This window comes from Mus musculus, chromosome 12, assembly GCF_000001635.26.
Source record: "Mus musculus strain C57BL/6J chromosome 12, GRCm38.p6 C57BL/6J".
NCBI classification, from domain to species: Eukaryota; Metazoa; Chordata; class Mammalia; order Rodentia; family Muridae; genus Mus; species Mus musculus.
The window spans coordinates 113,154,876-113,178,008 of record NC_000078.6 but is presented as its reverse complement, the minus strand read 5'-3'; the positions used below and the strand labels follow the sequence as shown (position 1 = coordinate 113,178,008).

Here is a 23,133-nt window from a genome sequence, read left to right as displayed (position 1 = left end):
CAGTCTCTAGATGGTCCATCCTTTTGTCACAGCTCCAAACTTTGTCTCTGTAACTCCTTCCATGGGTGTTTTGTTCCCAATTCTAAGAAGGGGTCAGAACTTCTTGAAATCAAACTATGTGCTCTGTGCTCAAAGTTGTAGGTGATGCTCAAAGGTGCATTCTTATCAGCTGAGTCACTTTAAATTTGCCCAGTCATGTAAATGCAAGGCTGAGCTCTGCCGCCTTTCATTAATAAACCCAGCAGGAACCACATCCAGTGTACTGGCCTGCTTGGTCCACAAACTTCTCACCTTGCTGAAATGCTCTATAATCATTTTCTTCGGACCCAGACCTATTTCTAACATAAAGGATGATTCATGGCTTAGACACCTCCTAGGGTAAACTGGAAGAGCCTCAGCTGAAAAACTACCCAGATTAGATTGGCCTGTGTGCATGAGTGTGAGAGACAGCCTAGTTTGATGATTAACACGGAAGGGCCCAGCCCACTGTGGGCGGTGCTCTCCCTACGCAGGTGGGCCTAAGCTGCTAGTGAAGGAATCCAAGCACGATCCAGTGAGCTAGCAAGCAGAGTTCCGCCCATGGTTTCTGACTCAAGTTCTGCTGGGACTTCCTTCATTGGTGGACTCTAGCCTGGAAGTACAAGCTGAAATCAACTTTTTGTTCAGTGTTTTATCACAGCAATGGAATGAAAGTACTACAGCCGCTTTGGCACACCTCTCAAAGTGGCTTCGAGTTGAGGCTATAGCTTGGATCTAGAACGTTGCCCGCATGGGCCCACGTTAAGGGCTTGTTTCCTAGAGTGGTGTGATTTGAAAAAGTACAGTTGGTCTTCTCGTCACTAAGGGTGTACTTCTGAGGAGGAGAGAGGGACTCCAGCCCTTCTTGCTCTTTTTTTTTTTTTTTTTTTTTCGAGACAGAGTTTCTCTGTGTAGCCCTGGCTGTCCTGAACTCACTTTGTAGACCAGGCTGGCCTCGATCGAACTCAGAAATCTGCCTGCCTCTGCCTCCCGAGTGCTGGGATTAAAGGTGTGCATCACCACGCCCGGCTGCTTCTTGCTCTTTTTCACATCCCCGCCACAAGATGAACAGATATGTCCTGATGTATCTTCCCACAGCTAAAGTGATGAGGTATGGACCAAAACCTAAAACCTTGTGGGGCAAAATAAGCCTTCCTCACCCTAAGCTGATGATCTCCTCAGTTAGCCATTTCAATAACATGGTGTCACAGACCAATTGACAATTCTGGAGGTTATAGGTAGCTGGGACTTATATCAGTCAGCCAATTACAAACAGACTGAAAGAGGCAAACCGATTCTCTTTCTACGACTCACATTTAAAAAGACGTAGGTAGACAAGTTGACATCAAGGGAACAGACAAGATGGTCTCCTGAAAACGGGGGCTAAAAGAAAGCTCAGGTCCCCAAACTTCTGAGAACGATGGCCAAGAAGTTGTGTCCTATATCCTCCTGCACCCAGTATTGGACACAAATAGAATTTCAGAGTGTAAAGTGCCAGCAGGGGCTCAGAGGCACACCTGTCAGGAGCAATTCCACTGAACATTGTCACAGCAGGGTAGGCAGCACTGGGGAGAAAAATGGGAGTCACTCGTGGTCCGAGTCTACCCAGAGTACGTGTCCCTCCTGGGGAAGTAGCAGGAAATAGTAGTCGTAGTACCACAGCGGTATGAAGGTCAGGGAAGACAGAATAGCTCCGAGACAGAATGAAGGTCACTACAGAGGGTGGCAAACTCCACACAAACACATCTGCAAAACTGGGACTAAGCAGGGGATTTGGGCGCAGTCTACAGATTACACAGGAGCACGGGATCTGTAGTATTTCCCTAACACTGAACGTCACGGCGTGTTTGCAGGTTGGCAAGTGCTTTGACTTCAAGACTATCCTCTTAGACCGTCAGGGTATTGAGCTTCATGCCTGCAGCATAATTTTTTACATTGGTTTTATTTATCTACATGGGTGTGTGAGGCTGCATGAGTTTACATGCACCATGTACGCCTATGGAAGTCAGAAGGTGTCAGACTCCCTGGAATTGGAGTTATTAGATGGTTATGGGCTGCCAGATGTGGATGCTTGGAACTGAACTGGGTCCTTCACAAGTGCAGTGAATGCTCCTAACCGCTGAGCCATCTCTCCAGCCCCGAGCTTTAGTCTTTGTTAAAGTATGAGATGCACGGAATCTGGCTATTACTGATGATCTCAAACTCCTTGGCACCATCTCAAACTGCCCAGTAACTGGGACAAGTTTTAAGTACCAAACCTGGCTCTGCAAGCCGTTCTCTAATGGCGCAGCAGTATCTACACAAACTACGTATAAGCAGGTTTGTATCACACACGCTTTATTCATGTTGTGTATGTGTATATACACACATGGTGTGGGGCCAGAAGGAATACTAAAGGGAAATGTCCAATACTGGATAAGTGTTTATGAGAGTCATTCAAACAACTTCTGCAGATTTTTTTATTTGAAGTTATATTTTGCGTTAGCTGTTTCTAGAAACCCACAAATGTAATTCTTTACATTAACAAGCTCAAGGGAAAAATATGATCATGTCAGTAGATGCAGAAAAGACATTAATAGAATCTCATTGCTGCACATGACTTGCAAGAGAGGAACTCCCAGGAGAATGGAAGAGAATGATCTTTAACCAACAGAATTCATCTGCAAAAACCCTACACAAGCAGCAAGCGCAGCGATTAATGGTTGGAAATATTCTTTTAAAAAATATATTTAATTTTTTATTTATGAATACACTACAGCTGTCTTCAGACACACCAGAAGAGGGCCTTACAGATGGTTGTGAGTCACCATGTGGTTGCTGGGAATTGAACTCAGGACCTCTGAAAGAGCAGTCGGTGCTCTTAACTGCTGAGCCATCTCTCCAGCCCTGGAAACATTCTTTTTGAGCCAGAAGTAGATAGATGCCCACAGCTACTGATCTGCTCGTTGTTGTACTGGGGACACCAGAAACCAGGAAAGAACATGTTATGAGTAAGAAGTAGACATTTTAGGAATATACAGGAGTGTGGCTGGAGAGATGACTCAATGGCTAAGCGCATTTGCTGTTCTTACAGATGACTTTGGGTCTGGTTTCCAGTTCCTACACTGACTGTAGTTCACAATAATCCATAACTCCAGTTCGAGGGGAATCCGATGTCCTCTCCTGGCCTCTCTGGGCACCAGGTATGCATATTGTGCACATACATGCTTGCAGAAAGAGAAACTATTTACACATATAAAAGTTAATCTGAAGCAGCAGCAACAATCAGGACTGGAACGGCGGCTCAGTGGTTAAGGGCACTGCTGCTCGTCCAGAGGATCCAGGTTCAGTGCCTAGATGGTGACTAACAACCACGTAACTCCAGTTCCAGGGGATCTGATGCCCTGGCCTCCACAAATAGGGAATACATGTGGTACACAGGCATATATTCAAGCAGAACCCCCAAACACGTTAAAATACTTCATTTTAGAGTTGGAACTCATTAATTTTTTTCAGGTGGTCTAATTGTGCTCGTGACAATTTTAAGATAACTAGAGATAAGTTCCTAGAATAAGTGATTCTAGCAGGCAGAAATCAGTTATGCTTCTGCAGCCTTTAGCAAATGTAGTATTAATCTTCAACAGAGATTAATGCTACATTTGCTAAACAGAGAGGGGGAGAAAGTTAATAGAACTTACTCAAATACTGATAAAGAAAACCAAACAAGATAAACTCTCTACCCAAGGATCCATGAGACAACAATAGAGTGTTCAGAAGCTGGAAGAATCAAAATTATCAAAACATGGATTCTCTTAAAACTGCAAATACAAATTTTTTGATGGGGTGGGTGTTTGCTTAGTTATTTAGTTTGGGGGGCGGGGAGTGGCAGATGTGTTGTTTTTTATGTTGTTGTTATTACTGCTGTTGCTACCGAGCCATAGCCTTGGCTGTTCTGGAACTCACTCTGTAGACCAGGCTGGCCTTGAACTCACAGAGATCCACCTGCCTCTGCCTCCACCTCCCAAGTGCTGGAATCAAAGTCATGAGCCATCATGCCCAGCCAACCTTTTTCTAAAGTTTGCCACTCACTCTACAATGTCTGAGGGAATGTTGTCAGGAAAGAGATCAGCCCTGAAACAGCACAGAGAACATTGCCCTCCCCACGTGACAGGTTATCTAAGGCAGGGTAAGAAATCCATAAAAGGATTTGCAGGACGAGCACAAATGAGAATCAGGAACTCAGCAGCAGGCCGCCATGGAGGGACAGGCTTGGAATCCCAGCAGCCCAAGCCGCCATGGAGGAACAGGCCTGGAATCCCAGCATCAGCTCACAACCAATCCACACTGCCCTGTCCAGAACCAACACACAAGAGTCCCAGTGTAGCATCCCACACCTATAGCCCCAGAACTTGGGAGATGGAGGCAGATGGGTCAAGAGTTCAAGGCCATGCTTATGGGGGAAGGTTCACGACACCAGGCATGGTTAACTGGTTTCTTCCCCAGAATCCACATGGTGGGAGGAGGGAACTGACTCCTGCCTGCCTGTTGTCCCCTGACCTCCACACACTTGATGTGATGCGTATGCACCCATACACACACACACACACACACACACACACACACACACACTAAACAAATAAAGTGTATTTTAAAAACTCAAGGCTAGACAAGTCCCTTTTCTTTCTCTCTCCTCCAGCAGAGCAAGATGCCCAAAGGACAGAAGGCCAAGGGGAAGAAGGTGGCCCCAGCCCAGGCCATTCGTGAGAAAACAGGAGTCAAAAGAGGTGGTCAATTTTTTTGTTTGTTTGTTTGAGAAAAAGGCCCAAGAACTTCAGCACTGGACAGGACATCCAGCCCAAATGTGATCTTACATGCTTCGTCAAACGGCCCTGCTACATCAGGCTGCAGCGGCAAAGGGCCAGTCTCTATAAGCAGCTTAAAGTGCCTCCTGCCATTAACCCGTTCCCCCAGGCCCTGGACAGACAAACAGCTACCAAGCTGCTACAGCTTGCCCACAAGTACAGGCCAGAGGCAAAGCAGGAAAAGAAGCAAAGACTACTGGCACGTGCTGAAAAGAAAGTTGCTGGCAAAGGGGATGTCCCAACTAAGAGAAGTCCTGTCCTCTGAGCAGGGGTCAGTATAGTCACCACCTTGATGGAGAACAAGAAGGCTCAGCTGGGGGTGATTGTCCATGATGTAGACCCCATTGTGCTGGTGGTTTTCCTGCCTGTGTTGAAAGATGGGGGGTTAGGGAGGGTGCCCTACTGCATCATCAAGGGAAAGGCCAGGCTAGGACTCCTGCTCCACAGGAAGACATGCACCACAGTTGCCTTCACACAGGTTAACTTCTTCACACAGAAGACAAGGGTGCTCTGGCTATGCTAGTGGAAGCTATTAAGACCAATTACAACAGATAGGACAAGATCCATAGCCACTGAAGGGGCCACGTCCTGGGTCCTAAGTCTGTGGCTCACACTGCCAAGCTGGAAAAGGCAGAGGCTAAAGAACTTGCCGCTAAACGGGGCTAAATGTACACTGCTAAGTTTTCTGTACATAAATATAACTACAAAATTAAAAATAAACAAAACTTGGGGGTTGGAGAGATGGCTCAGTGGTTAAGAGCACTGAGTGCTCTTCCACAAGTCCTGAGTTCAATTCCCAGCAACCACATGGTGGCTCACAACCATCTATAATGGGATCTGATGCCCTCTTCTGGGGTGTGTGAAGACAGCTACAGTGAACTCATGTAAATAAAGTTAAAAAAAAAAATTCAAGGCTAGGGGCCAGGTTAGAGAGAGATGGCTCAGTGGCTACAGATACCTTCTGCCAATCCTGATGGCCTAAGTTGGATTCCCTAGCACCCATATGGTGGAAGGACAGAGCCAAGTTTATCCCCTATCTAATTGTTGTTGTTCTTGTTCTTGTTTTGTTATTATTATTATTATTATTATTATTATTATTACTATATGGGAAAATATAAGAAAAATGAAAGCAAGGCCAGCCTCTGCTTCATAGAGTCTGAAGCCAGCCTAGGCTATTTGAAACACTGTCTTAAAGAACAAACAAATAAAGCAAACTCAGAAACTAAGGGCCTGACCAGCTCTTCAGAACAGTGGCACAGGTGGCACATCCATAAATGATAATAAGAAATTTCCATATTGGAAAAAAAATAGTCAAAGCTCAAAGAACCAGGGGCTGGAACTGGCTCAGCGCGTAAAGCAAGTGTGCATACTTAATGCTGGACACAGTGCCATGTGTCTGTAACCTAGGGAGCTAGGGAGGGCTCACAGCCAGCCAGCATAGCCAAAACAGCTAGCTCCAGTTGCAAAGACCCTATCTCAAAAAATAGAGTAGAGGGGCTGAGGAGATGGTGTGGCAGTTAAGAGGAAATTAAGAGCACTAGCTGCTCTTCCAGAGGTCTTGAGTTCAATTCCCAGCACTCACATGGGGCTCTGTAACTGTAGTCTCAGGGAATCTGATACCCTCTTCTGGTATACAGATATACTTGTAGACAAAACACCCATACACATAAAATAAGTAAGCCTTTAATTAAAAAAAAAGTAGAAAGTGATGAAGATCTGGCCTCCGCGTGTATGCTTGTGCGCAGGCACGCACCATTGCACACATCTTTAATGCCAGCATTAGGGAGGCAGAGGTAGGCAGATCTGTGAGTTCAAAGCCAGCCTGGTTTACAGAGCGAGTTCCGGGACAGCACAGAGAAACCTGTTTCAAAAAAAGAAAGAAAGAAAAAGATACAACTAGTCATTTACAGAAGAAATAAACAGGGCTACAGAGATTGCTCAGTGAATGAGGTGTTTGTAGTGCACGAAGGTCAGGGTGGCCTGCCTGTAGTCCCAGCACAGGGAATGAGGACAGAGGAAGCCTAGAACAGCTGTCTAGCCCAAATAACTACAAGTGCAAACTCTGGGTTCGGCAAGAGACCGTTCGACCGTTCCTCAGCATGTAAGATGAACGTGAGCGGGAAAGGCACTCAACATGGACGAATGTGCATGCACCTACCTGTGCATGTGTGCCACCCCATGCACACTTGTGCCTACATACAAACATGCAAACATACATGTTCCACACACATATGTGCACATTCATCAAATAAGACCAGAAAACTAAGTAAGTGCATGTACTAGACTTCAGCAATCAAAACAGTCACATGGGACAGAATGACCACTTAATGTCCAATCAACAGTCTATAGAAGCTGAAGCTTGTTAAAGGGTGTCAGGGACCCTGGCAGGAGCTTGCAGGCACTGGGTTGCAACTGTCACCCTGACCAGACAGCCAAGTCATTGCTCCAGAGCAGGCTTCAGAGAACCAGAGATAACGTGCTGTTGAACTGTGGGAAATGGACGGAGATGGGTACACAGACCTCACCGGACATGGCATAGTGTGCTTGGGTTAGAACAATACTCCCAGTGTGAGTCCTTTTTTTTTTTTTTTTTTTTTGGTTTTTCAAGACAGGGTTTCTCTGTGTAGCTCTGGCTGTCCTGGAACTCACTTTGTAGACCAGGCTGGCCTCGAACTCAGAAATCTGTCTGCCTCTGCCTCCTGAGTACTGGGATTAAAGGCATGCACTACCACCACCCGGCCCAGTGTGAGTCTTTTAAGACATGTCAGTACAGACAGAGTGGGAAAACACAAAGACAGGTATTAGCTGGAGCTAGGTTCCTGAAGTGTGTGCTAAGGCATCCCAGGATGCCACTGTGAATTCTCATGGAACGCTGCAAGGTACTGGGGGAGTGGGGCATATTTTTTGAGACCAAGCTGACTTGAGCTCAGAGACTCACATGCCTCTACCTCCTGAGTTCTGGGATTGGAGGTGTGTGCCGTTACACTTGGTTATTTCAGTTTTGAGGGAAGCTCACATAGTGATTGATATACAGCCCATCAGATACCTCCTGAGCAGCTTGAGAGAGCTGAGGGTTTCAACACTGGGCACACACCCCTTTGATTATTTCCTTAACAAACTGGGTTGACAGCCACTGCCGTGATAAGAAAGCAAATTCCAGGCAAAAGCCAAAGCAAATCAGGATGCCCAGCTGATCCCACCTGATCCCATAAAAGCTTGAAAGTGTAGCCCCACGATCCTCTCATCACACAAGCACAGCTGTTTAAGAACTAAACCAAGGCTTTTTGGATTGGTTTGCCCACACATACACACCCATTTATGTGTCTTTTACATTTTTTTTCGAGACAAGGTCTTGTGCAGCCCAAATTGGCTTCAACCTGCTCTGTAGCCCAAGGACAATCTTCAACTTCTGATTTTCTTGCCTCTACCTTCTAAGGGCTGGGATTACAGGCTCCGGCCACTACATGCAGCTTATCAGATGCTGGGGACAGAACTCAGACTTTCACACATGCTAGGCAAGAATTCTACCAGCTTAGTTACTTAGTTCTCAGCTCCATAATTAACTTCCTAGGACGGGACAAAAACTCCTGTGCTATCTGACCCACCCAAGTCCACACAACTGCTAGGCCTTCCTTTTGTTGGTCTGTGTGTCTGCGAGCACATGCACACATGTATAGGACAGAGATCGACACCACGTCTATTCCAGTATGGTTTTATACTTGTTTTTTGTATTGTTTGTTTGTTTAGATTGGTTTCTGTTTATTTTGAGGTTTTTAAAAAAGATTTTACGTATATGAGTATACTGTCACTGTCTCCAGACACACCAGAAGAGGGCATCGGATCCCATTACAGAATGTTGTGAGCCACTATGTGGCTGCTGGGAATTGAACTCAGGACCTCTGGAAGAGCAGCCACTGCTCTTAACTCCTGAACTACCACCTCTCCAGCTCTATTTTTGGCTTTTTGAGACAGGGTTTCTCTGTGTATAATTATATATATTTTTTTATATATCATTCTAAAAGCATATATAATTAAATAAATTTTATATATAAAATTGTTGTAGAATCATATATTATGTAAATATAATATTCATTTATAAGTTAACGTATATGAGTGCACTGTCTCTGTCTTCAGACACACCAGAAGAGGGCGTCAGATCCCATGACAGATGGTTGTGATCCACCATGTGGTTGCTGGGAATTGAACTCAGGTCCTCCGGAAGAGCAGTCCGAGCTCTTAACCACTGAGCCATCCTCTCTAGCCCTCATCTCCACCTTATTTTTTGTAACAGGGTCTCTCAATGAACCTGGAGCTCACCAATGAACTAGACTGTCTGGCCAGCACATGCTTTGGACCCTCATCTCTTCTTGCCAGTACCCACATTACAGGCGCGTGACTCCAAACCCAACTTTTTACATAGGTGCTGAGGATCCAAACTCAGGTGTTTGTGCCTGCATATCAAGCGATTCACCCACTGAGCCATCTCTCTAAAGGATGTAAGGAAACTACTGAGACACAGACAATATCGTAAACAGAGAAAGCTCAGAGACCACCAGGCCTGCAACGGAACAGCAAGGAGCCAGAAGGGCCAGCTCCGAGTCACTGTGTCCTGCAGGTGTGTGGGGACGGGAGCAACAGTGTCTCATCCGGTCCCAGGCTCCCCGGCTTACATCCCAGGGCTTGAGGCCTGACAGGTGTCCCTACCACATGTGTTGTCTCTATTACCACATCCTCACGGTCCCTAGGGTATAATGGAGTGGTTCAGGGAAAGCTCTGGTCCACAAAGAGGAAGCTGGGTTACAGACTGACAGACCGCACAGGAAGAGCCTGCCCTACACCCCCTGCAATCAATAAGATCTCCCTTGACTGCCAGGCACTGTGGTGCTCGCAGCTTGCAGGTCCTTTCTCTTAGCATGGGTACAAAGGTACCTGGTCTAACAGTCACTTCCTGCTTGTACAACCTCAGGGGACACCCCTGCATGTCACAGTATGAGGGTACCACCACCCCGTGCTGTCCTGGTCTAACAGTCACGTCCTGCTTGTACAACCTCGGGTGGCACCCATGCCTGTGGCTCTGACTTCATTTTCATAGCTGCTGCTTGCAGGAGGCCCAGGCCTCAGATTTGCATCTTGGCTCCATGGCTTCCAGTGTGGTCACACCCACACCAAAGTTCTCACCGGAGTTCTCACCTATTCTCTAGCCCCAGCTTCAGTTTGTGAAGTGTTAGGCGCCCCACAAACTGATGCCATAGCTGGAGATACATGGTGAAAGCTGGGCTCCATGGATGACTAAGCTCTAAGACTAGGACAGTTCGTGACCAGGACACCAGACCTTGTGCCTACAGCAACTGGACCCCTGTAGCTCCCCAGGCAGGCCTCACCTCCCTTCTGCTTGACCCCAGAATTTCTCTCAAGCCAGAATAGGCCATCCAAAATGAAGATCAGATCTAGGGCCGGGCGTGGTGGCCCACGCCTTTAATCCCAGCACTCGGGAGGCAGAGGCTGGCGGATTTCTGAGTTGGAGGCCAGCCTGGTCTACAAAGTGCGTGCCAGGACAGCCAGGGCTACACAGAGAAACCCTGTCTCGAAAAACCAAAAAAAAAAAAAAAAAATCAGATCTAGGCCCTGCTGTATTCCGCCCTACCTCCCACCATCTTCCCTTTACACACGAAACTTAGTCCAACCAAAGGCTGTTGTCCTCCCCCACCCCACCACGCCAGCCCACTAGCTCCACTGCATGGGTTTGCTCAGTGTCCCTTCTCTTCGATTTAAGCCGTGGGTGCTCAACTCTGGTCCCACTCCATCCCTACCTCATCAAAGAGTACCTTGTGGGTTTTTGTTATTGTCTGCCAAATGGGTAAGGAAAGAGACAAACATGAACAGAGAATGAGAGAGGAGGACCAGGGCAGGAGGAGAAGATGGTCACCAGAGCACTCATACCCTCAGGATTGGCGACAGCTCCAAGCCCAGAGCTCCTGCAGGACAAAGCGTCAGAGGCACCTGTTGGGGCATGGTGGGACAAGGCATGAGACCTCACGACCATACAGGTGGACAGAGACTGTGGGCCCGAGGGAATGGCAACAGTAGGACAGACTGACAGAAGCAAGTCCCGAGGGCACTGAGGCAGGACCAGACACTGCTGAGCATGGTTAAAAGCTGATGAGCGTCCATTTTGTGTTGAACTGTAAACACCCAACATTTTGTTTTGTGCAGATGAGCAAAATAGCAGCAGGTGTAGGCCACAGGCCTTTGAGTGGCAGGAAGACCCTTCCTGGAGGGCTGGCAGCCTCAAGCAGGGACCTGTCTGCCAGGCAGTCCTTTCTCTCAAAGCTGGTGGCACTGCTCTCAAAGTAGCTGGCTGTTTTAGACACTTCACTGGGAATATGCCACCGTAACTGGACACCTAACCCAAGAGGCCTTGCCTGAGTCCCCGCTACTCTGCAGGACGACCCCGGCAGTCTTGAAAGGCACCATCCCAGGTATGACCCTCAAACTCTTTCTCACTCTGAGTGTGAAGAGGGCTGCCTCCTCAGTACCTCAGCAAGAAGCCAGTGCTGAGAGAAATGGGAGCTGGGCCCATTTGTGTAAACAGAATCCTCCATTAACAAACATGTCGTACACCCGTACATCCCCTCCTGGCTATACAACCAGGCTGCTCAGCTTTCTCCAGTCAACTGGGAGACATCGGAGATGCCCCAGGTGCTGCACTCGGCCCAGTGGCAGCAGTGAAGATGGCAGAGTGGAGGTGGAAAGTGATGGGGGAGAGACTGCAGGCCAGCACTAGGTCTTGGAATTACAGAGGATGCTCTCAGTGTCTACACAAGTATGCAGGAGGGCTGCAGGCTGACCCGTTACCCGGGGCTGACCCACCCACCCGTGTTATATGAAGGGCGAAGCTTCTTACAGCATCTTCATGGGATGGGGAGAACACCCACACCTACCCTTGTTCTAGCACATTCCATGAATGAGATTATTGTGCCAGTCTTTTTCTGGCCGATTAACTGGGTTCTCTTTCGGTGCTAGGTGCACCCTCTGCACTGCTTTATTATAATAAACAAAACTGTTTATTATTATGGCCTCGTTAAATATCATACTGCTTTTTTAAAGCTGTTTTTTGATTTTGCTTTTTAAGACAGGGTTTCTCTGTGCAACTGCCTTGGCTGTCCTAGAACTCACTTTGTAGACCTGCCTGCCTCTTCTGCCTCCTAAGTGCTGGAACTAAAGGTGTGCGCCACCTCACCCAGATTCAAGATTACTGAATTTTTACACTCAGGACTGCAGCATCCTTTGGCGTCTCTTAACATCGTGGGTATTTCTGGTTTCTGTAGTTATATAGCTCCCGGGCAGTCCCATCCAGGCCTGTGCATGTACAACTAATTCTCTGGGATAGGCCTAGAAGTGGTTCTCCCCATCCACTGCGTTGGTTCCTTCCCCCACCCAAAGCCGTTTCTCAGCACACCTTCCGGCCTGTAACTGGCACCCCCTTCCCATTCAACCGGCAGCCATGAAGATGACTACTTACCGATCTCAGTTCCTGCCTTGCACAGCAACCCTTCCATGACTGATGTCCTGTTGCACACCGAACCATTTGCAAACGTAACTGACACTCCCAGCCCAAACTGTTTCCACCGCCACCACCACCTCAAACCAAGATGGAGATGAAATCCAATTTCACATAAGACACTCAAGCGTTCCGCCATTGAGACACATCTTATTAATGTCGACTTTTAAACAGAAGTTTCTAGTTTTGACAAGAGTTGGAATTACTAAACTTCCCTTCCAGTCAGCACATTCCGGTGTCAGGAATCCACCTCTGGTATTCCCCACTACCTCAAGCAAGGAGGTGTCTGCCTTGGGTGGGAACCCAAGGAACAAACTCCATGTCCTCACTGGTTCGAGAGCATGGCCCCACTGTCCACCTGCTGGCCTCAAATGTACCCGTGGGTGGCCAGAGCTTCAGTTCTCGTGACAAGTATTAAAGATGCTGCGGACCTTAGGATCAGGTTGGGAGTCCTGGCGGACAACGTGGTCTTCCTCAGAGGCAGGGAGGATAGGGTTGATGGTGGTCCCTAATGCCTGATCTGTTATGCTGCAGGACCCTGGAGCAGCACGGTCATCAACCTGTGAACTTGCCCCAGGACGTCAGGATCTGCCAGGGACATTGTGGCCAACTGACACTACATTTTATTCCTACTTGACTGTGTGGCTCCCAAGTATGGGAGCTGAGGACACAGAGCACTGAGACCACAAACGTGGGCTATTTCAAGCCCTTGTGTGGAAAAGCTAGTTCTGAGGTCCTTCCCAGGTGACAACTTGACCAAGGATGAGTCCCATGGCTAAGCCCCCTACCCCTACAGGCTCTTGCCTTCTCATGGCCTGAGACAGACAGACACAAACAAACACACACACACACACACACACACACACACACACACACACACACACACACACACACACACACAGAGGATTCTGACAGGAATTGCACTAACTCTGCAGAGCAGATGGAGAAGCGAGAGCTCTGAATCCGCTTTGGATTTTTAAGGGTGAGTTCCAGAGGACCACTGGAAGTCCTAGAGCAGGGCAGTTTTCAGAGACAGCGAGCTTAAGTAGATTTGTTTATAGACCACATCACAGTCATGAGGAGCCAGACAGTCAAGTTCCCACATGCCCTGGACCAGAGCCGGAACCCACTGGTGGAAGCAGCAAGAAGAGCTGAACAAGTGTTCGCAAGCAGGAACAGGGGCTGCGGGCCAGGAGGTCCAGCAGAGGCCCAGCGGCAGGCAGGAGGTTCCAGAGATTCTAGGAGCTATGTCCGTAAAAGTTAGGAAGGACCTATTAGACACTGGCCATCCAGAAGTGGGCTAGGAACATTCACTGTAGCTAACCATATGGTGTCCTGCCTCAGGGCCACAGGCCACCTGTACCCAGACATGAGCTGTCACTCCAGCACACACCACCAGACAAGCAGGAAACCCCCATGAAAGAATGTTTTAGTGTTCAAGGCTCCGAGTCACGTAGTGGCTTCTGGCCTAGATAAGCAAGAGACAGAGGCTGCCTGGTGGGTCCTACCGGCTGTCCAGTGCCTGGTCAGTGTTTGGAGCTGGGGATTGGAAGGAAGGTAGGGCTAGAGACCATGGAACCCGCTTGAGCCTGCTGGCTGGGAAAGACTGGGTTAGGACAGAACTATCCCACCAGGCTGTACGCACGTCCCGGACACAGGCTGCTTTGTGAGCGCCGAGCTTGCCCAGCAGCCTTCAGAACAAAAGCCTTCTGTCTGCACCGCAGCTTCCTCTCCTCCGGTCTCCCAGGCAGAGCCCCCAGGCTCCCATCCAGCTTCCCACCACACACACACATCAGGCGCATCCGTGGCCCAGTACAGGAGGGAGCTCTGCTGCAGGAGGCATAGAGCCAGAGTCTAAGAAAGAGGTTCAGGGAAACAACCAGAGCTGTTCCACTCAGGGAGGCCCAATACTTCCTGTACTTTGGGGCATGTGTGATTACAGCATGGTGCCAACCGTACGCTACACACATCCCAGTGTGCCAAAAAGAGGAAGATAAAGGGACAGTGGAAGAGGGCAGCAGCCAGGTATCCCCAGGAACAGCTCTACCGCGTATATATAGGTCCCCTCCAAACCTCTCAGGAGGACCAGACTGTTGTAACACCAAAACCATAGGCGAAAGGGCTCTGGCCCTGGAGGGAACACAAGCCTGGACCTCTCTGCTCCTTGCCTCTGAGATCCTACACAGATGGCTACATCCTAGGGCCTTCAGTGTTCAGGAGGCAGAATCCAAATCAAGCCAGGCAGAGCACCAGCCAGCCTGGCTAGCTCCTGCTGACATTGCCGCTGCAGTTGGTGCAACGCCTTCTTCAGACAGGCCTCCTTGGCGCTCAGTGTCCTGATCACCTCGGCTGCCTGTAGGCCTTGGGGTCTTGGTGCCCCATCTTTACTTCTCACCAGTCGATGGGGTCTTTGTGGCTGGCCAGGGGTACTGGATTGCTCCCAGGACCCCTGCAGGGCTGCCAACTCCTGCTGGACAGCCTCCTGTAGGGCCTTCCTTGAGTTGCTCCATTCTGGCCCCTGACCTAGGCCTCCAACCTGCGTGAGAGAAGGTACAGATGCTCTTGAGCCAAGGGCAGCTCTGTTCCCAGAATCCAGGATCCAGGTGCTCCCAGCAACCCTGCAGCCCCGAAGCTCCTACCATAGAAAGCCAGCCCCACTCTCCCAGGTCCAGTACAAACGGCCTAGCTAGCCCCAAAATGTTTCACCCTCACAAAGCAACTGAAGTCCATGCCAGCAGCAACTGGAACACAGGGACCCAAACCCAGGGGCTCAGAATCCCTAACCTCAACCTCCAGGGCTCCATTCTCAAGACCTACACCTGGCTGCAGGATAGCCTGGCAGTTTCTGGCCTACCATGCTCCTTAAGGCCCTTCAGAACTCAGAGGCAGACTCTTGAGGACAGCCGGGACTCCGGGACTCAGTGTAGCATCTCCCATCTCCCTCCACTGAGCCCCTTCCCACCGCCATCCAGGAGTACATGAGTGGGAGGGAGCATGTCCTCCTCAGGGCAGACTCTATCCAAAGACCCCGTGGGCAGCAGGCCTGGGGGAAGCACATGGATGAGGTCTTCCCAGCCTCTAACTCACTTGGAACACTCAGAGAGCCACTCTGAGACCTGGGTGCTCTGCTGGGTGGGTTCTGCCCTTACTTCTGGGAGGGGAGGAGACCTCTGGCTCAACCACAGCCTGAGCAGTCTGGGGCCTCACTAGGGTGGATAGAGTACAACTACCAGAGGCTTCCCCTGATCGTCCATTAGACTACAGAAGAGCTAAAGGGCCCACAGCTAACATTAAAATGCTACCCAAAAGGAGAAGTGATAGGCCAGTGAGTGCACACACTCCCAGAATGGCTGGGGAGGACCACTAGGCAGGCGCATGTGCATTCAACGGGGGGGGGGGGGTACACAGGCAGACAGCTCAGCACGGAGTTGCCTAACTCTCTGGGAGTCCCTGGAAAAAAATCAGGTGTCAGTGAAAGACAGCAGGGTCCCTTCACTGTAACCCACTGCTGTTGGAATCTGGTGCCCACTCACTCATCAAACTGAATTCAAATAAGCCGGGTAATTCATCTAGAAGCTTTGTCAAATGGTCATCCAGCCCTCACCCAAGAATAGCCAGTCCAGACAGGAAGAGAAAGCGGTAGGGTTGGAAGGTGAGTCAGGAAGAGTGGGCTAGCAAAGGAGATGCCTAGCTTACCCGGGCTTCCCACGCAGCCCGCCGGGGCTCAGACACTTCCCGTAGCTCCTCCTGCAGGGCCTGCAACTCTTGTTTAACGGACTCCAGCTCACCAAGCCCACCTTCAGAGATCTCGGGCAGGAATGTTGGCTGGGATGTCACAGCAGGAGTCTCAGGGGAACAGGTATCCAAAACTGTATCCTGCAGAGATCCCAGTGAGATGGTCAGGCACAAGCACAGGTCTCGAGTGGGGCAGAAGATGCAGAGGTTCGTGAGGTAGCAGTAGCATTCCCAGGGCCTCAGAGCACAGGGCAGCTCATACACCCTGGCTACCACCTCCCTGGCATGCAGAGAGGCACAAACCCAGGCCTCTGGAAGACCCAGAGGTAAGGACATGCGGACGTCCTGAGCAGAGCACCCCTTAGAGTCTTCATCTTCCAGGTGGGAAGAGCTTCCAAACGCTACCACCAATGAGCCTGGGCAGGGCCAGAACGGGCAGGGGAGGCAGAGAAAAACGTCCTCACCATCCACTGCCAGAACACCAGCTCACGGCGCCGCCACTCCAGAGCTGCCTCCAGGCGGATGTTCTCACTCTCCAGTGCTTGCAGAAGCTAGGGGAAAACCACAGCTGACACAGACCCGCTGACCCACCGACCTGCCGACCCACCGACCCGCTCCTGAGCCACTTTCTAGACCAGGGGCCTTTGACCAGAGTGCTCTGTCCAATAGCCCACTAACTGGAAGCTGTCCCAAAGCCTGCATAGATAACAAGGAGCAGGGAGCCCACTGGGTCATCCCATGTAACTGTGGGAAGAGTTTGCAAGTGATGAGGACTTAGGCATAGCAGAGGGGCATGCGACAGAGTTCAGACATGCTTAGGGGGTTAGGACAGGGCCAGAAGATAACCTTTGCCCACCCTCAACAACAGAAAGCTTGCTAGTCTAACAGCTGTGCATCAGTGACAGAGCAGCACCTCTTCCTCTTGGGGTACACTCCCTGCTTAGCTAGAGCCAGAAGCTGCTAGCTCTTTATCTCCCACCCTTGGTCCTCTGGCTGGTAACCCCCCCCCCCCCGACTTAGGGAATCCCTTCCGAATGTCGATGATCCAACACAGCTGACCCTTCTGGAAGACAGAATGCTCAGCAATCTGTAAACTGAGGGTGGATGCCAGGGATGCCCATAGGTGCCAGGCCTAGTCACAGGCACAACCTACACAAAATGTAAGTGCTCCCACATTTAACACCTGCACGAGGGACCCAGGGAGAGGACCCTTGCAGATGACAATACGTGCCAAGCCCTCTGCACCTCAGACCCCCAAACCAGGCTCTGCAGAGAAGTTTCCCATGGCCTGAGAAACTGGAGAGAGACCCTGAATGCTAGCCAAGGCCAGTCCATTGGGGCAAACACAAGAGACAGGAGATCAGAGCCACCACTTAGCCATGCGCAGAGATGGGAGAGTGGTGAGAGATGTAAGCAGCCAGCCAGATCAGGGTGAGTGGAGCACAGAGTGTGGTCCACAGGTGTACCACCCAGTACCAAAGAGCAAAGACCCTACCCACAGATACAAGGCACCTAGACACACCATCAGAAGGGCAGATAATACAGACCCCAAGAATAGTCCCCAGGGGCACAGTGCCCCCAGACCGTGGGGTATGGGTGTGATAGACGAGCAAATAAACCCCTTCGCTTTGCCATGGCTCCACCCTCAATTCTGCAGTCTCCTGAGGCAATCTCCCTGAACCTCCTCCCAGTAGGAGCAAGGACACAGAGGTGCAAACAGAAGGCTGTGGGCTCCACTGTGATCCAGGAAACTGACTACCAATGCAACAACAGGCCTGGCTGCTCACACACCAGGCACACACCATTCCAGAAACTTCTGGGACCTGTCTGCGGGTGGGCCAGATGCAGGTTTTAGCCAGCTCCTCTCCAAATACAGGAAAAGAAGCTGACCTGAGGCCTTGGTCCACTTAGCTGTCCACAGTCCTCCGTCTCAGCACAGGACAGCTTCTGAGACAAGTGGTGCCGTAACCAGCGGCCTCCCCGCACCCTGCCCCTGGAGTGGTTCTGTGGGAAAGTCCCAGGCAGTGCTTGACCAAGCATGGGAGGCCTCTGCTATAACCCAAAGTCCAGCAGTCGAGTCACATTCAAAAGGGGGTCAGAGGCAGGGGTGTGCATAAGGACCCTTAAGTCTATCTCAGCACTTCAAGGTCAAGCGCTGGCCCTACAAGGCTGGACCCAGCCTGGGATTTATCTAGGGATACAGATCCAGCTGACACCAACGGCCAGGTACCTGACCCAGGAAGCACCTTTGCTTCAGAGCATACAAATCACCAGAGCACAGAAGGAAGCCCAGATCCGGAATCTGCCAACCAGCCTTGTAGCAAGAGCCCCAGAAGATGACAGGAAGAGTGGGAACCAGGAATCTAGCCATCCGCCCCTCACCCCATGAGCCTCTGCTTTCACCCACCCAGCCATAGGACGGACGGGCCTTTGAGAGGGTAGAGTCTGGACTGGAGAGGGAAGAGGCAAACAAGGGAGTTGTGCCTGGAAGAAGGCAGCATCTGAGCCCCAGTTCAGGTGCGTAAGAATACAAGCCTAAGGCCGGCAGAGGCAGCCAACCACTCGGGCTGGTTTAAATCCAGCCCCGAAGTGATGCCCAGTCCTGAACCTGTCCTATAAACCTCGGAGATAAGCTGAGCAAAAGGAAGACACCAGTGATATAGATGGGTAGGACCCTAGAAAGGCAAGGAAGGATGGAAGGACAGCACAAGGGGAGCAGGGGTGGGGTGGGGTGGGGACCAAATATCCTGGGGAGAAGCTGGGATGGGGCCAATACTGACACCTTCCTTGGGCCTCGTCATCCCCGGGGTCTCATAGCCTACTGTTCTGCAGGGCTCTGCTCGCTCTCTCACTCTCCCTCTTTATAAAGATTTGTTTATTCTTTTTTGTTTGTTTGTTTTTTGTTTTGTTTTGTTTTGTTTTGTTTTTCGAGACAGGGTTTCTCTGTATAGCCTGGCTGTCCTGGAACTCACTCCGTAGACCAGGCTGGCCTCGAACTCAGAAATCCGCCTGCCTCTACCTCCTGAGTGCTGGGATTAAAGGCATGCGCCACCACTCCTGGCAGATTTGTTTATTCTTATTTATCTGAGTACACTGTAGCTGTCTTCTGACATACCAGAAGAGGGCATTGGATCCATTGCATATGGTTGTGAGCCACCATGTGGTTGCTGGGAATTGAACTCAGGACCTCTGAAAGAGCAGCCAGCACTCTTTAACAGCTGAGCCATCTCTCCAGCCCGGCTCTCTTAAGATTCAAGTCTATCAGGAAGCTCAGGAGCCCACTGCCTAGAAAAGCCATGCTTGGAAAGAAGTAAATGGCTCCTGGGCAACGAAGGAGGATTAAGGCCTACAAACATCCAGGCCAGTACCCTGGCCTTCCTGTTAACCTCCCCACGCTGATTCCTGTGAGTCTAGCCCCAGGCTCTGAAGGACAGCCGGCCTGCTCACACTCAGGCTTTCCTACCTCCAGATACGTCAGGTAGAACTAGAGGTTCATCTCAGACCTGACAGCAGTGTTTTCCCATTCCAGTGGTCCCCTTCCGGAACCCCAACTGTGACACTAGCCACCCACAGTAACAAACGACAGTGATTGGCTGTCAAAGCCTAACACCAGCCGGGTATTTCCCCAACAGACCAAACACCCTGCCATGAGGCAGCGCCCACTGCAGCACCCTGCCAATCCTCACCTGCTGACCGCTCTCTGGATCTCTAAGCATCTCTGTTTCGGCAACAGAAAGATGGCCAAGGCTCTGTTGGCTGTGGCATCCCTGCGTGTACAGGTGGATCTGTAATAGGTAAAATAGCCAGGCTGGGGAGTAGCTCCCAGCAAGATCTTTCAGCCGAATATGGGCACCTTTAGAGACCACTTATAACCAGAAAGGACAGAGCTGGGCTCAGGATACCCCAGTAATACTGGGGGCAGAGGCTGCAGAAGGGCACCAGACAACTTCACCGAGGGCTTCCACACCTTGCTCACCAGGACACAGGTAAAGCACGGTCCGTCCCTGCTTGTAAAGGTCAGAGTTGGGATAAGCCCAGCAGTCCAGTGGTCCAATAGTGGTGACAGAGATGGACCCCAGGGAAAGGCAGCCTGGGCACAGGGTGAAGAGCCATGTGCCTGTATTACCTTGCTGAGGAGGATACACTGCTCCTGCTGACTAGAGATCAGGCATCGCCACCTAAACCGCAGCCTTCCCATCAGCCATTCCACTAGTCGGAGATCCACGGGGCTCTTTGGTTCCACAAAGGGTGCAGGAGGACCAGGACTGGTTGGGGCCTCACAGTAGAGAGGGAACAAGAGTCAGCCCTGCTATACATCCCATATCTCGAGGAAGGACCAGGACAGGGAAGCTGTACTACTGACGTACATCCTCAGCTTCAAAGCTGGATGAGAACCACACCAAGGGCAAATACCACATGAGCTGGAAGCCCGGAGAAATCCACGGGTTCTGGGCAAAGCAGGGCTCTGACACCCTCAATTACATACTCACCTCCCACTGGGGCAACTGGTCACCCAGCTGCACACGGGTCTGGGCAAGCAGCTGCTCAAGCAAGGGTCCTCGGGCGAGGAGCCAAGACAGGGCCAACAGCAGTTCCCGGCTTCCCTGAGAACTGCCGTCTGGAAATTGTAGCAGCACAGACCTGGGGTAGCCTTGGGAGCCCAGTGCTGATTTCACCACACAGGCTTGGGCCTCTGGAGTGGGAAATGATCAGATCAGGGGGTGCTAACCTGGAGATTTCACCTGGATCCCTCTGGGGACCTGAGAGCACCCCCTAAGCTTAGAACCTGCTAAGCGTGGACTAAGGAGGCGAGATCTGAGAGTCTATGAGGAGGCAAAGTGATAACCAACGGGCAGGATTTCTGTGAGTGGTTGGCCAGTCTCAGCGTTTCACTGGAGTGATAAAGCCACTACTACCCAGGTAAGCGTGGTAAAGGCTAGTGGGAACTTATACTAATGGAAGTGGGCGCAACAGCGAGAGGAGCAGGTGCCTGCAGGAAGGGAGGAAACAACAGAGGAGCTTTGATGGGGCGGGACTTGGTGGGTTAAGACAAAACTACAATAGCCTTGGGGAGCGGCTTTCTGAGAGGGCGGGGCTTACCTGGGGCAAGGTCGGTCCAGGTATTGTTTGCAGCAAGCGGTGAGAGCACGCGCAAGAGAAGCTGCCAGAGCACTGGAGCCTGAAGCAAACGAGGAGTTTGTAGTCAGCGGGTATCAGGTGTCACCTACATCAGCCCAGGCAACGCCTGCCCCGACCCCGACCGCCTACTCGAATAGCCTCACCGCCTCAGGTCGATCGAACTTGGCGCGGCGGAAGATTTCTGGGCTGGGCCCAGCAGGCAGGCACCGACTCAGCGCGGCGACAGCCTCAGGCAGGGCCCGGGCAGCCCCTTCCACCCGGCTCCGCCGCCGCCGCATACAGCCAGCACTAGACAGCCTCGGATTGCCCGCTCGGGACCCCGACCAATCACAGTTCCGGATGAGGCCCGCCTTCTCCCCTCAGGCCCAATGAACGATGACTCTGGCGTTTGAGTGCCTACCAGTCTATCCCGTAGGCAGGCACTTCCGGGGTCGGGGGCGGGGATTGGAGGTGCCAACTCCGTTGGAACTCACCAATCAGCACCTCGACTTATCAACCGCCTTAGCAACCCCGGGCTAGGGAAGCGCGAGGCTGGAGGGCGCGCATGCGCCCGAGGTGTTCCCTGGAGGAGCGGAGGAAGGAGCAATGTGGCTCCACCCAGCCACGAAGGGAGTGTCTCTGCGAAGCCGCCCTGGAAGGAACCCGCCGCCAGGGGTCGCCAGGCCTCCGCGAGAAGCAGCTGAGCCCTGCGAAGTGGGTGGGGAGTTCCGGGGGCCACGTCGCCAGAAGTCTCTTCGGAAAGCCATCCTCCCTCTCATGTACAGCCAGCCCCAGACTTCCTTGTCCCCATATTCATTCTTCCTCCAGCCACTAGAAGAGCAGTTTTTAAGGAAAATTCTCCACTTCATAAAAGGGTGCGGCCCTCTCTTTTAAGGTTGAACTTAGTTTTGCACTCAGCCCTTCAGGAGCAATCTTGGTAAGCTTTGAGAATCCCGCAAGGATTCACAGTAGCTACATGACAATGGCAGAATGAACCCAGAGTGCAACCTGATGCACGGGGAAAGACATGCAGTCGGCAACTATCCTCCGCAACCGGCATGAGCCTACTACGTGGCTACAACCTAGGTGAAGCCAGAGCAGCCTCTGTGGGAAGCCGGATGCGAAAGATCACATTATGTGCGCCAGTGCGTGTGGAGGAGGGCCGGACAAAGGCCGGACGCTGCCAACGGTGATCCAGAGACAAGCCTGTAGGCGACGAGTGGCAGGAAGAATTGCTGGGGCGAGACCTGAACGCTCGAGCGGACACAAACTAAGCTTTGTGCCCTCGATGTCGCCACCAAAAATAGTTGGAGCAGCGGACAGACAGTACTGCGTGTACTCTGCATCTCAAAGCTAGGAAAGAAGAGGCAGGTGGAGAGGGAGAGGGTGCGGTGCGGAAAAGGAAAGTGAGGTGAGAGGGAGGGGCAGAGCTGTCCCTTGGCACCTGCCAGTTTAACGGCGGTCTACAGGATGGCCACGCCCTCCGGAAGTGCGGAGACTGCGGGCTCACCTTTACCTTGACCCTCCCTGTGTTTTGCTGCAGACCTTCCTCTGCTCATCTGGATACCTTCAGCTATTCTGCCTCAGGGTCTCCTCCTTCCTGGCCCCTTGCCACACAGCAAATGGCCTCGCCCAGCTAGTTTCTACCTGCTCTTCCTGCCCTCGCTTCAGAGCCATGCTATACTGCACACCTTAAACACGAAGCGCCCTGAAAAGCACAAAGACTTGAGTTCTTGTCTACTGTGCCAAGGAACTCCTGATACACCCTTATGGAACTCTCTGCCGCTTAGGCTTCTTTGCAATACTATACACTTCCCTCACCTGACCTGCTCATTCCTACAGGCCTCTCAGGTTGCTGGA

At 51.2% G+C, this 23,133-nt stretch overlaps 1 protein-coding gene across 1 annotated transcript, besides 1 other annotated feature; it reads right to left on the bottom strand.

The window, feature by feature from the left end:
* Positions 1,082 to 4,764: an origin of replication, noted in NCBI's record as "region spanning probes 199M11:76 and 199M11:79; contains origin of replication detected by change in replication fork polarity". NCBI's record gives the evidence for it as "EXISTENCE:two-dimensional agarose gel electrophoresis evidence [ECO:0000339][PMID:12370427]".
* On the bottom strand, positions 12,551 to 21,588 carry Tedc1 (tubulin epsilon and delta complex 1). The gene is made up of 8 exons (NM_134041.3): positions 21,438 to 21,588; positions 21,256 to 21,334; positions 20,646 to 20,848; positions 20,282 to 20,431; positions 19,842 to 19,940; positions 16,620 to 16,706; positions 16,117 to 16,296; positions 12,551 to 14,956 (listed from the first exon to the last, which is right to left on the bottom strand). Exons 1-8 carry the CDS (start codon positions 21,570 to 21,572, stop codon positions 14,627 to 14,629), a joined length of 1,263 nt encoding a protein of 420 aa, NP_598802.2. The 5' UTR covers positions 21,573 to 21,588; the 3' UTR covers positions 12,551 to 14,626.
* Between the last annotated feature and the right edge of the window lie 1,545 nt (positions 21,589 to 23,133).